The sequence below is a fragment of the Danio rerio genome, chromosome 20 (assembly GCF_049306965.1).
Source record: "Danio rerio strain Tuebingen ecotype United States chromosome 20, GRCz12tu, whole genome shotgun sequence".
Taxonomy (NCBI): Eukaryota; Metazoa; Chordata; class Actinopteri; order Cypriniformes; family Danionidae; genus Danio; species Danio rerio.
Genome location: NC_133195.1, coordinates 21,814,152 through 21,828,237, shown reverse-complemented (window position 1 = coordinate 21,828,237; position 14,086 = coordinate 21,814,152). Strand labels below are relative to the sequence as shown.

The window sequence follows — 14,086 nt, the reverse complement described above, 5'->3', positions numbered from 1 at the left end:
AAGGTCTAAACAAGGGGGCGTGGTAAATAAAAAGACAGGATGAACAGGGTACCTAGAAAATGAAGAAGAAACAAAAACACATAATAAGTTAGTGGAGTGACAGTCCACTCACCCTCTGGAAAGACACAATATAAGGCTAAAACATATGAGGTCTAAATGAGGACAGAGAGAGGGGGTTCTGGAAAAGGACGAGGAGCAGTAGAAGAGTGAGCAAACTGGAAAGGATCAGGTGAAGATGAAGGAAGGAGCCAAGCTGGAGCAGATGGTTGGTGGAGACTGGGAGGTGACTAGAGAAACCAGGAACAGGATGGACCAGACAAAGTAAACCCTAGGCAGAGATTGTCACCCCTTTCCACTAGCATGAACTGTGTGCTACTGTAGTTCTGAGCTAGTGCTGTTGCTGGTTTAGAGTTGGTTTACTTTGAAAAGAACCACTCTGCTTTGGACTACTACTTATTATGTACAACAGAGCCGCTGCAAAGCCAGGTCCAATGTCACTATACATTTCATCCTACCCAGCAATGCAAAAGCATCAAATACAAACACAGCATCAAAGTACATGGCTATTAATGTTATTGGCTTTGTACATTTGCATCAGCAACCAAACAAAATCTTTTGATATTTCAAAAATGACACTCCAAACTGGTTCTTTTTTGTTGTCATAGCAACCCTGACCTCAGCCACTGATGCAAGTGGTTCTTTTAGACCAGTGATATTTGGTGCTCATTAAGAACCACTTTTGCTGGTTCAGAGCCGATGCTTTGGGTGTCAATAGACAAAGGATAAATTTGGAACTAGGTTCTGGCTCCAAACCAGCACTTGAACTGCCTTAGTAGAAAATGGATATGTGACAAGACAGGAGGAACCAGGCAAAACCTAAACCACAGCCAGAATCACGGTGGAGCAGATGTAAGAGTAACCCAGGCTAAAGACAGAGAACCAACGAGTCAGGGCAACATTGAAGGTCCCAAGGGCCAAGGCTGAGTTGATGGCTCTGACGATTGAGGCAGAGTCTAGGATCTGGAAGACTGTGCTGGAGCTGGAGCGACAGATGACCAAGGTGGAGCTGGAGGGAATGAGGAGCTCAATGGAGCCAGAAGAATTGAGGGACAAGCACAGACAGAGGAGTGGAGTCCCAAGGAGGATCCAGGGTGATGACTGACAAAGGCAGAGTTGGAGGGACAAAGGAGTTGGTAGGATGACTGGCAACTGACACATGCCACTGGTGAGTGGAAGTCTGTTGTAAAATTTCACCACAAGATTGAGAGGGCTGAGCTGAGGGAATTGAAGGGACCGGCAAAGTCAGAGATAGATGATTGGCTGATGAAAGAGGAGGTAAGAGAAAGGTTGGGTGGAGACTCTACTGCTGAACAGGGCCAGTAAGGACTGGAGAAGCCAATAATCTCTCTCAGAATAACCTATTATTACAGAAAAGTTCCCAGTGTCCAGTTGTAGCTCACCCTCAGTGGTAAGAGTGGGGGTAGGGCTCCCAATCTTGCCCTTGTACTCCAATAGCACTCACAAATTTATTTTAGGTGATGTCAAGGCTACGACACCTGGTCCGACATCGCTTTACTCTCTGGCTCTGAGGCTTCGAGGCAATTTTCAGCTCTGTTTCTCCAGGACACAATGGTTCATTCTTTGTTGCAGGCTCTGGTTCTCTGTCTGGGGTGGGTATGGCTCCATGCAATGGGGTGATGGTTGGCTCATCTTGGCTGAGTTCTGGGGCTAGAATGGGGCTCATGAATTCCTCCTCAGTAGGGCAGGCGGAGAAAATTGAACCATTATTCAATAGGACCAACTCTACAAATAAGTGATTCCCAGGAGGACCTTCTGTGGGCAGCTTACACCTGGCAGCAATATTGAGTCCCACTTTGTAGAATGTGCACAGGCAGACTTATGGGAAATATGTATGGGACACAATAAAAGAAGCAAATGAGCTTGGGAAGCCGCAGGTAGTAGCTTAACTGGTCACATTGCATAAGTCTAACAATAGAAAAAAGAAAAACATTCAAAGCACCCAATTGGAATGTTATCACTCAATTAAATGGGCGTTATCAGCTGATAATTATGGGCCAGTAGGGGCCTTCTGTGACTTGTAGGCTCAGAAGCCTGTTATCATCCATCCACATAAATCATCAATACTAATAGAGATGACTCCAGATCTTCTTTTACATTACTGTAATGGTTAGGTTTAGGGTTGGGTTAGGGGTCGACATTAATAAAATACAATTAATGGGAAATTTAATGAATAATATCAATAATTCTTGTTAACTTTTGGCCACAGTTGTATGTGATCTATAGTTGATTAAGCATGTGGATGGATGATTACTGCCTTCTGAGCCTACTAGTAGGCACAGAAGGCCCCTACTGGCCCATATCTATCAGCTGATAACAACTGATAAAACCCATTCAATTGAGTGATAACATTTGAATCAAGCGAACGAAACAAAATCTGTTAGGGAGGGAGAATAAATATGAGAGCTAAAAACATGATTCAAATGAGTCAAAAAGAGGTAGCAATGATGAGAACCAAACAAGGGCTAAACAAGTGAACATGGTAAACAAAAACAATAATTAATCTGTAGTGTGATGCTTCATGTCAGTGGGGGAAAATAATATAGACTAAACAATACTTACAGCTAGTACACTAAAAGTTGTTAACTTTTCATTGTTAGTTTTTGTTTACATTGGTAACAAACCACCATTCACTAAATAACCCGAATGAATAATGAGACTCTAATTTCTTCATTCATTGATAGTCATGAAGTGAATCTGTCATTGAAGGGTTAATGTTATTTATACAGATCCAGGACGGCGTGAGTGTCTACTCTCGTGTCTCTCAGTCAGCGAAGGGTTAATATTAGGTTTACTGTACGTATCCGGGACTGTGTCTATAGGCTGCGCCTCTCTCTCAGTCAATGAAGGGTTAATGTTACTGTACAGATCCAGGACTGTCTATAGGCTGCTCGTGTCCACTCGCTCGGTTACTCGCCGCATGCTACTCTACTTTCCTCATTCCCTCAGCGGGCACCAGAGAAGAGCGCGGCACCTGCTCTGCGGTCTCTTTCCAGCATGGATGCGCTGAAATCCGCCGGGAGAGCAATAATAAAAAGTCCAGGAGTTCCGCGGCACACATGGGGAACGTCCAAGCATGAAAGTGAGTGGCGTTTATCTCTGTTTACATTCACAGGTCTCCATCTACACCGCTGTTCACGCGATACCAGTGCTGCTTTCTTTTACTCAAGTAGACTAACTATATGAATTTGTCTTCTGGCGTTAAAAATTAATATTTTGATAATGGCAGTGCTGCTGTAATTTCATTTGGCTTCTATAAATTGATTAATTGTATACAGTTATTAAAATGGTCATGCAATGGGTTTGTTAATTTTATTTTATTTTTCGCCTAACAACGCAAGTAAATGAATAAATAAATATATAAATAATTAATCTGACTTATATTTAAACTTTTCAAGGCAAGATATATATAGGAAACAAAATCATAAAATTAGGACTTGTTTTAAAGTTTATGCTTTAATTATACTGTCCTATTCATTATTAATATATACTTAGCAAATATAAAAATATATATATATTTCACATGATTTACAGAAAATGTTAATTAAAATTTCATTGTCTATCAATATTTTTATAGCAAAAATATTGTAAAATAGTTTTATAACGAATCATTAGATGCAACAGTGTAGACTATGTAAGTAGTGCAGCACTAAAATATTAATTAGTTTAATTATTCATTCTTTGCAACTGTTCTAAATCTAAATGTATATTAAAATGCAATATTATTCATAATACATTGTAAAAAAGTAATAAGTCATGATATATATATATATATATATATATATATATATATATATATATATATATATATATATATATATATATATATATATATATATATATATATTAGGGTTGCACTGTTTACTGGTATTATGGTGGTATTGCGATACTATAGCTCCAAAATACTGGCGGTGCCACTGTAGTTTGTACATGGTAGTATCGTAATTAATGGTTTATCTACAATATATAATATTGCATGTGGAAAAGTCACTAGAATGCTCACACAATTGTGCAACAATAGACCATTTTATTTGAATAGTCTGTGGAGCCCTTTAAAGTTGCAAAACTAAATTCGCACCTCTCATGGTAGCCAATTGCACGTTTTCTAATGCTTCAGTTCAAACACACATCTAAATAATTTCTGTTTCTGTTAATATGATTTAGTAGCTACAACAACCACAACAATCTCTTTAGAATAACTGAATTTTGAATTACGTGATTATGAAAAACCCAAAACAACAACAGTTATCAAAACATTGAAACAGTTTTTGACCACTTCATAAAGCCTAATTTGTTGGAAAAAATGCTCTTTTGTAACAAATTTAATTGTATCATTATTTTAATGCATTTTTGTTGGTCGGTTATCTACAAAATAAAAAAATAATAATAATAAACAAATTTTAGGTGAAGTGAGGTGTAAATAATTCTTTTTGGCCTATATAAATACAGTTGAATTCAGAATTATTATTACCCCTTTGAATTTTTTTCTTTTAAATATTTCCCAAATGATGTTTAACAGAGCAAGGAAATTTTTACAGTATGTTTGATAATATTTTTTCTTCTGGAGAAAGTCTTATTTGTTTTATTTCAGCTAGAATAAAAGCAGGTTTTAATTTTATATATAAAAAAAATTAAGGTCAAAATTACTAGCCCCTTTAAGCCATATATTTTTCAATAGTGTACAGTCTACAGAACAAACCATCGTTATACAATAATGCCTAGTTAACCTAATAAACCTAGTTAAGACTTTAAATGTCACTTTAAGCTGTATAGAAGTGTCCTGAAATAAAATATCTAGTAAAATATTATTTACTGTCATCATGGTAAAGATAATAAATCAGTTATTAGAAATGAGTTATTAAAACTATTATGTTTAGAAATGTGTTGAAGAAATCTACTATCCGTTAAACAGAAATTGGGGAAAAAATAAACAGGGGGGGCTAATAATTCTGACTTCAACTGTATATATACATATTTGTGCTGTTAAACAAGACAACAATACTGTAGGATCAAAAGTTTTTTCCAAAACTCAGGAAGATTCATTTTCTGAGATGTTAATGTTCTTGCAGCAAGAGAACAATACAGAAGAAACACAAGAGGTTCCATTCTGGTTGCTCAAAGGGCAGTTCTTCAAGGCCAGTTTATATACAGGCATAAAAACAGATGATGCATTGTTTTTAATCATTATTCTAAACAGTTTGTATGGTAGAATCCTATTAATCATATAATCAAATCATTGTCAGCACAATATTCCTGCAACTGGCACATTTCAACCGTTTGACTGACTGAAAACCACAGTTGAGCATGTGATTATGTCAAGAAGCACATACATTTATAAAATTGACTTTGGGTTTCTTTAAACGTATACATATATAAAAAATAATATAAATAGAATAAATAAAAATTAATTAAATTACTTTATCAAACAAATACTGAACTCTTTTTGTTTTTTTGTACAACAGAGAAAAAACAACTGTTTGTGCAACAGTATTGTAGAAACAGTTTTCCCACAGTTTCCTGCCATGTGTAAAAGATACTCCAATTAGATGGAATCTATGTATCCGATGAAGGGTTCGAGGTTGACTGGCTTTCTGAAATGTGTTGAATCTTGGTCAGGCACAGAGAGACAGCTGGTCGCACTGTACAAATAACATCACAGTGCCAACTTTCACACTTCAACCGTTTATGCTTTAATGATTGAATGAGCTGGCCGCTCATGTCAACTTTTGTTCTGTCTGCACGCGGAATGCAGTGTGTCTGTGTGGAAAAGAGGCCAGTGGTTTTATGAGACATCAGTGGTGACAGCAGGGGCCCGAGGCTGGACGCGCTGCTGTCATTCTGACGCGTCGGATGTGAAGTTCATGAGGCTCTCTGGGGACAAAACATCCCCATTCCCACTTGAACTGGGAGCCAGGCAAATGGCTGGAGGAATAGCCGGCTCTCTCTTGATGCTGAGAGAATGTATATTTATTGAAAGCCAAGAAAATTTGCATAATGAATTATTAAAATCAACAGTTGTGTCTTGGGATTTTAGATATGCTCTCTGTGGATTAATTTTTAATGATCTGATTTGTTACGGCTGTCTGTCTTTCTAGAAATGCATTGTATTTTTTAATACCGGCTGTAAAAAAGGCTTAAGATGCATTTTGGTTGTTTCTTAAGTGGGGCTGTGCGATTTAAGGAAAATATCTAATTGTGATTTCTTTGACAGATATTGATTTAATTCTGTATTCGATTTAATTCTGTAGTCAAGCTTCAGCTCAATAATCTGTATCGTTGTGTTGGTTAAAAAAAGTAACTGAAAATTATTAACTAACTTAAACATTCATTCAAATTTGTTTTAAATATTTAGAAATGAAACACAAATTTTCTCACATTAGAGAGATAGTGTAGCTGTAACGACGTTGAGTAACACCACAACAGAAGGTAAGATCCAATATGCAGGTTTATTCAATGTCAGGCAAGCAGTGGTCATCAGGTGCAAACGGGTATCTATAGACAGTCCAGAATCATAAACGATAAACAGGCAAAAGGTCGAAAGGCAGGCGGCTAAACTAGAGAACAAGGGTGACAAGGCTTAGGTCTAACACGGAGAAAACAAGACAGGGAAACGCGTTGTGAGGTCACAAAGATGCAAACAAGACTCGGCCAACTGGAAGGGTGAAAGAGTGGCTTATGAATGGTGTGATATCAGTCTGTGACAAGGTTCAGCTGGTGATTGCAATCAGGATAGATGAATGAACAGGCGTGCGTGTTTGGGAGCAGTGCATGTATGAAAATGTAGTCCTGGGAAATGCGGAAATGTAGTTTTGAGAGTTCGTGTGAGAACCAGCGATCTCTGTAAAGCGATCGCTGGTTGTGTGACAGTAGCTTATTAAAAAACAACAAACAAATAATTATAAAAATACAAAACATTAAGCAAACTAAAATGGCTGAAACTTTGCTGTTGCTTGTTACTAGATTGAGTGTCACTGGCAATACTTTCATTTGACTTTTAAGCAAGACATTCTTCATATATCCACCTTTTATAGGTGCTAGGTGTTGTATTTTCTTTGAGAGCTCTTACAAGTTTTAGCTCTTTCAGTGTCTGTGACTTTAAACCCAAATTATTCTCCTATTACAGATGTAGTAGATGTTCATAGATATTAATTCATCTATTAATGCTTCTGAAGCGGTAAACACCGTCATCCCACTCTATCCTGTTTGTTTTTTATTGTGGCCATTCCTCATAGTTCAGTTGCGCAATTTTGATTGGGCAGAATGAAAGTGCGCTTACTCAATTGGCTAGTAAGACTCACACACAGATGGCCGTGATTAGCTAATTGTAACGTTTGTGATTGTGATTCGATTTCGATTAATCGCACAACCTGAGTTGCTGTTTTTACTTGTAAAAACATATTTTTTTTATTTACTTTTTAATTATTAACACTGAGCTGTACCCAACTGTTTTTATGTTTTGAAGAGTCATGTGACATTGAAGACAGGAGTAGTGATGCTGAGAGTTAGCTTTGTCATCGCTATAATAAATCTTATTTGAAAACATAAAAATTGGGAATTTTACATGACAATATTGTTTCACAATAAGGCCCATCTCATTTGAAATACATGCCTCAGCCTGACAAAATGGTGGATGTAGTATGTCCGAGTTTCGATTATACGGTTCACATTCATACTTTTTTTTAGCAGTTGAATAGTATATTTAAATTCATATGCAGTACCTACTGAGTAGTAGGTGATTTCATAGTTGGTGTCCAAAGTCGGTCCTGCAGGGCCGGTGTTCTGCTGAGTTTAGCTCCAACACACCTGCCAGGGCGTTTGTAGTATATCTAGTAAGCGCTTGATTAGCTGGTTCAGGTGAGTATGATTAGGGTTGGAGCTAAACTCTCCAGGACACAAGGCCCTCCAGGACTGAGTGTAGACACCCCTGGTATAGAACATGCTTTTCTAACAGTCGAGTAGTACGTTTTAAATTCAATTGCAGTGCCTGAGTAATAGGCGATTTTGTACACATACATTTGTACATTTTAGATACATGTCAATGTGATGAGCAATCTAACCATTGCAGTCAGATATACTGTATATTGAAGTGTGTGAAATTGACGCAACTGATGCAGGTAGGTCACTTGATTGATGAAAAAATGCCGGATTTAGTAATTCAAAGTTTCATTTATACTACTCACATTCATACTATAATAGATTTGTACCTACTGAGTAGGTACTGCGGCTGTTGTCTTGTACATTTCAGATACATGTCAATGTGATGAGCAAACTGAGCACTGCAGTCAAATATACTGTGCGTTGAAGTGTATTTTTGCTAGTCCACAAAAATGTGAGCTGAAGCATTTACCTCTAATGGGCCTGTGTTGACATTTTTATTGTCATTTTACTCAAATTAATGCAGCCTTGGTGGCTAAAATAACTTTTTTCAAAATCTTACTGACCCTAAACTTTAAATGGTAGTGTGCATATACAAAATGTGTCACATTTAACAACAAAAATATAAACAGTATATGTATATGTATATATCACAAAACCACATTCCATCCCAAATGATGTACTATGCACTTTACACTATGTAGTTACTGTTTAACGACAGCACACTTCATTTTTTTTCGGCTTATCTTTTGAGAATTTAAAGTGCACTTTTACATCTTGAAATTTTCAGCGTGAACACTTCTAACAGTATATCAAGGATCTGTATAAGATAATATATAGTTATTCAAATGCAGATGCACAAATTTTCAGATTTGCCACACTAGCATGTCGTTTTGAAAAGTTATTAACTTCGAAGCTTCCATACAAAACAACAGTGAAATTAATTGAGTTTGTTCAACTCAAAGGGGAGCAGAATACAGTACAGCACACAAACAAGTGAATAATGAAGTGTTTTTGTGCTGGTCTGATGAATATTCATGGGAGTGCGGTGGTGATGTTTCTCAAGTGTACATTTGACTCAATGAAGGTCACTGGGGTTTTCACTGGAGCTCATTAAAAGCGAAACTTCATATTTGATGTTGCCACATAGAGAAAGTTCACTCTCAAATATCACAATTGAGCTTCTGCCATTTCCTTACAGAGCTGATGTGTGTGAATTTGTGCACGTGGAGAGAAGTCACTATCCATTCTCACTGCGTATTAAAATAACATTGACAGTTCCAAAGGTCACATTAGTTGCTGCAAGTGTTAGACGCCCTTCTCAAATTTTCTTTTTTTAACATTCCCTGGTTGGTAAATAACATGTTGGATGATGAGCAACAAATTCTCCTCTGATCACATAAAGAAAACAATTTAGTAAAATAGTGCTATGTCTGTTAATACTTAACTTTTTGATCGTAAATCAATATGTCAGACCCTCTGAGTTGAAAGGTAAAGTTGTGTCAATGGGTGATGAAGAGAAGCAAACATTCTGGATTTTTCATGAATCGATTACAGGAAGGATGTCAGCAAATTTATCATGCTGTGTCCACAAGCTGTGTGAAGGACAGGGAACTGAACACTGACAATGTGACAGCAGAGAACTGGCCTCTGTGGGTCATTTCCAATTTTCAGAAGTGGGTTATATGACCCTTCACACAGACTAAGAGCATCTTCTGTGGATCATTTACTTTGATCAGAAATAACAATGCTTCAATATTGTTCTAGAGGATGTTCTCATATGGGTGGAGAGACCAAAATTGTGCACTGTGAAATGTTTATTCTATTTTATATATTGAAAAAGTAATGTTAAAGCAAGTTTTTCCACTGTATTTTCTAATATAATTTTCTTCATAAAGAAAGTTTTTTTTTTTTTTTTTTTTTTGCATGGCCGAAAAAAACTGTTAAGGTCAATATTACAGTATTAGCCTCTTAAAGATTTCCTCCCAAAGGCTACAGAAAATAAACAATTATATCTGGCTGCATACTTGCTCATGAATTTCAGCAATTTCAGTAATTTTATCTTCTGCAGTATATCTGACATGTTTGTCATTTTCTCTTGATGTACCTGAGTCTGTTGTGTTGCTTTACCTCCATTCATAAAAAAAATTGTGCTTATCATGGCATAGTAAAGTGTCCTTTGTGACGCAATTTCAACTGAAACATAAAAACAAGGTGGGACATAGAGTATCTCCTCCCCTTTAAAAAATAGCCAATAACATTTAATTTTTATCACAGTTCTGCCAGTGAGAGTTGAGGAGCTCAAGTACAACAAAAGAAAAGTACATGAGAAGCATTCTGAAAGGGGCGGGGCATGTCAGATACACTTGAGAGAGCATTTGACTGGTCAAAAGATTTACAATGTAATGAGAAGCTGAATTAAGCCAGCGGAAGTGACAAACTGCAAGCTTTGGATGTTTATATCTCCTAAATGCTAATTTTGTAATTGTTTTTAAAGCACACTAGCTCATAGATAATAATAATAATAATTATTATTATTATAATAATAATAATAATAATAATAATTCTTTACATGTATATAGCAATTTTCTGGGCACTCAAAGCGCTTTACACAATGGAGGGGAATCTCCTCATCCAGCACCAGTGTGCAGCATCCACCTGGATGACATGACGGCAGCCATATTGCACCAGACCGCACACCACTCACCAGCTGATTGGTGGAGAGAGGACAGAGTAAAGGCAATTATGACACAGGGATGGTTAGGAGGCCATGATGGACAGAGGGCAAATTTGGCCAGTTTGCCGGGATTAAACCGCTACTCTTTTTCAAAGGACATCCTGGGATTTTTAATGACCATTTTTAATGAGAGTTAGAACCTTGGTTTAACATCTCATCCATCTGACGGCTCTCACTGAGTCCCATCAATATACTGGGGTGTTAGGACCCACGCAGACCACAGGTTGAGCAGCACCCCCTGCTGGTCTCACTAAGATCTTTTCCGGCAGCAACCTAGCTTTCTTATGTGGTCTTCCATCCAGGTACTGTCCGGGCGCAGCCCTACTTAGCTTCAGTGGGCAAGCATGTGAGAGTTGCAGAGAGCTAACTGCCGGCAAAGATAACCTGAAGACTAACATGCTGATACTAACATCTAAAAAACTTTATTTTAATTTAACAGAATCTTTTAATAATCCTTATGGGTTACCGTTTATGTACCTTTTTCTAAACTTCCAACACAATCTCACGGCAACTTCTAAACTTTTTGATTTAGTGGCTAATTCGTATGATTTTGGACGATCTAATTTGTACAATTAAGTACGATTTGCTCATTACCCAATGACGGTTGGGGTAAGGGGTGGGGTTGGGTGCCATGCCTCCTCTTTAAAGAGCCCATATTATACATGAAATAGGGTCATATCTTGGTTGTAAGGGTCTCCAACAACAGTCTAATATGCATGCAAGGTCAAAAAACACTTTCGTGGTCTTATAATCTGCATTTATTTTTACCTAATTATCCCAGCGACTCCTGTATGAATCGTCCAGTGATTCATTTGTTCCCAAACCCCTCCTTAGCGCGAAGCTAATCTGAGCTGATTGGACCGATGACAGCCTGTTGCGATTGGTCGACTGCCTTCAGTCAGAGTGAAATGCCAAACAGCTAATCAGCAATATAAAAGTAATCACAGTTCATACACGCTAGATAGTGTAGGCGTGGATTTTAGCTGCCAGTGGGTCAATGTAAATACAGACTATGGACTTGAAAATTCAGACGACTATTTTATTGAGCAAAAACTCCAAAAACTGTCGAGGAGATCACATAGCTCACATAGCTCACTCTGCTCTTTTCACAGACACAGACACACACACACACACACACACAATGCCCTTGTCCTTGCGCGCGCGCACACACACGCACAAAAACACACACACACACACCACCGAACGACAACACGCGCGCACACACGCACACACACACACACAAACACACACACATACCTCCGGACGACAGCGCACACACTCATAAACACTTTACACACTCGTAAACAAAGCAGCACGCGTCGTGTTTTTAACGTGACTTTGCACCAGATAAGAGAATATAGCCAGTTAACCTGATACAGTACACGCGGTTACAAGTAACAAATCACAACTAAATACATTTGCAAGCTTGAGTCAACGAGGCAACAACTTTAATCGCACGTACTTACACTTGAGAAATGGAGGAAGAAACCCATCCTGACGTCCAGCAGTAAGTTACTCTTTACTGATCCTTCCTTTAACAAACGCAGATGAAGTATTCTTTGTAACATGTAGTTTGCAGAAGTTTCCAGTACTTTCCAACTGCTTGGTTATAATGCTGAGGTTTCATCTTTGGGTAGAGACTCGATGATATCCATCTGCAGTGTGACTTCAATCAACCGGCATGTTTGTGTGCGTGTGTTTGTGGGTGTGTGTGTGTGTCTGGGTTTCTGCGTTAGAGGGCGGGGCCTCAGGTTTGAAATCTCCCGGGTTTGCGCGTGCACGTGAATAACTTGTGTAGCGAGGCAGAGGGAAAACAGCGGCACAACAGGATGAGTTTACAGACAAGTCCCCGGAGGGTGCTTTATTTACAAAGTGAATGTGCTGTAAAAGGTGCTCTTCTTTAGGGTGAGGTGCTCTGGTGCTCCGGGAAGTAGGTGAAGGACGGTGAGTAGTCGGGTGCAGGATCGTCACGAGCTGGAGTCCGCTAAGGAGAGACAGAGAGACAAGCATTAGCACAGGGAGTCATAGAAGGAATGAAGCTCATCTTCTCCTGGCGTAGGTTGGGCTTATATGTCTCTCCGCTTGATGAGCTCCAGCTGTGTACGATCCTGGCTTGATGAAGGTCCAGCTGGGTGAAATTTGCGACCAGGGCGACGTGGCATATAATTGCTCGTTACATTCCCCCCCCCCTTAGCGTCGTTCTGGTCCTGGGTGTCCTGCGGAGAAAAGGTAGAGTATTGTGAGGGGGGGTAGAATGGTTTGACAGACCTGCCCATCCTGACCATAGCCTTGAGAGCCCGTCGGCGTTTCCGTGGGAGGCCCCGGCTCGATGTTGTACCGTGAAGTTATAATCCTGGAGCGACAGGAACCATCTGGTGACTCGAGCGTTGTTATTTTTCGCCGTTGACATCCATTGAAGTGGAGCGTGGTCGGTCACCAGGGTGAATCTTCTGCCAAGGAGATAATATCTGAGCTCCAGGATTGCCCACTTGATCGCCAGGGCCTCCTTCTCCACCGTGGCGTACCGGGTCTCTGCAGGGGTAAGCTTCCGACTCACGTACATGATGGGGTGTTCTTCATCGCCGTGGACCTGGGAGAGGACCGCGCCCAGGCCCGAGTCGGAAGCGTCTGTTTGTAGGATGAAGGGGCAGCCGAAGTCAGGTGCGTGCAGTACCGGAGAAGATGTTAGTGCCGTCTTCAGGGCTTGGAACGCGCCATCTGCTTCCCTGTTCCATTGTATCTTCTCTGGCTGCCCCTTTCTGGTCAGGTCTGTCAACGGGCTGGCTATGGATGAGAAATTGGGAATGAAACATCTATAGTAGCCCGCTAACCCCAGAAATGCACGTACCTGGGTCTTTGTGGTGGGTTGTGGAGTTTCTTGTAGTGCTCTGATCTTGTTCTGTTGTGGCTGTATGAGACCTCTACCGATGTGGAAACCGAGGTATTTTGCTTCTGCTAGACCCAGGTGGCATTTCTTGGGATTAGCTGTGAGCCCAGCCCTACGAAGATCAAGGAGCACCCTCCGCAACCGGGATAGATGTTCTTCCCATGACTCGGAGTGGACGATTAGGTCGTCGAGGTATGCTGCTGCATACGGCTGGTGGGGTCTCAGCAGGATGTCCATCATACGCTGGAATGTTGCTGGAGCCCCGTGGAGCCCGAAGGGAAGAACCCGGTATTGCCAGTGCCCACCGGGAGTGGAGAAGGCGGTTTTCTCCTTGGCGCTTTCACTTAGTGGTAGTTGCCAGTAGCCTTTGGTGAGGTCGATCGTGGATATGAATCGGGCTCCACCCAGCCGATCCAGCAGCTCGTCCACCCGAGGCATGGGGTACCCGTCGAATTTGGAAATTTCGTTCAGCTTCCTGAAGTCATTGCAGAAGCGGAGGGTGCCGTCGG

General features: G+C 39.8%; 1 protein-coding gene across 10 annotated transcripts in view; it reads left to right on the top strand.

Annotated features, from left to right (window-relative positions):
• Window positions 1-3,017: 3,017 nt before the first annotated feature.
• The window catches only part of si:dkey-71h2.2, a 90,700-nt gene continuing 79,631 nt past the window's right edge, over window positions 3,018-14,086 (top strand). For all 10 annotated transcript variants that reach the window (XM_005160477.5, XM_073934071.1, XM_073934073.1 and 7 more), the window contains exon 1: window positions 3,018-3,160. In XM_005160477.5, the coding sequence (XP_005160534.1) occupies window positions 3,076-3,160 (85 nt within the window). In that variant the 5' untranslated portion in view covers window positions 3,018-3,075. The remainder of the gene's footprint in view (window positions 3,161-14,086) is intronic.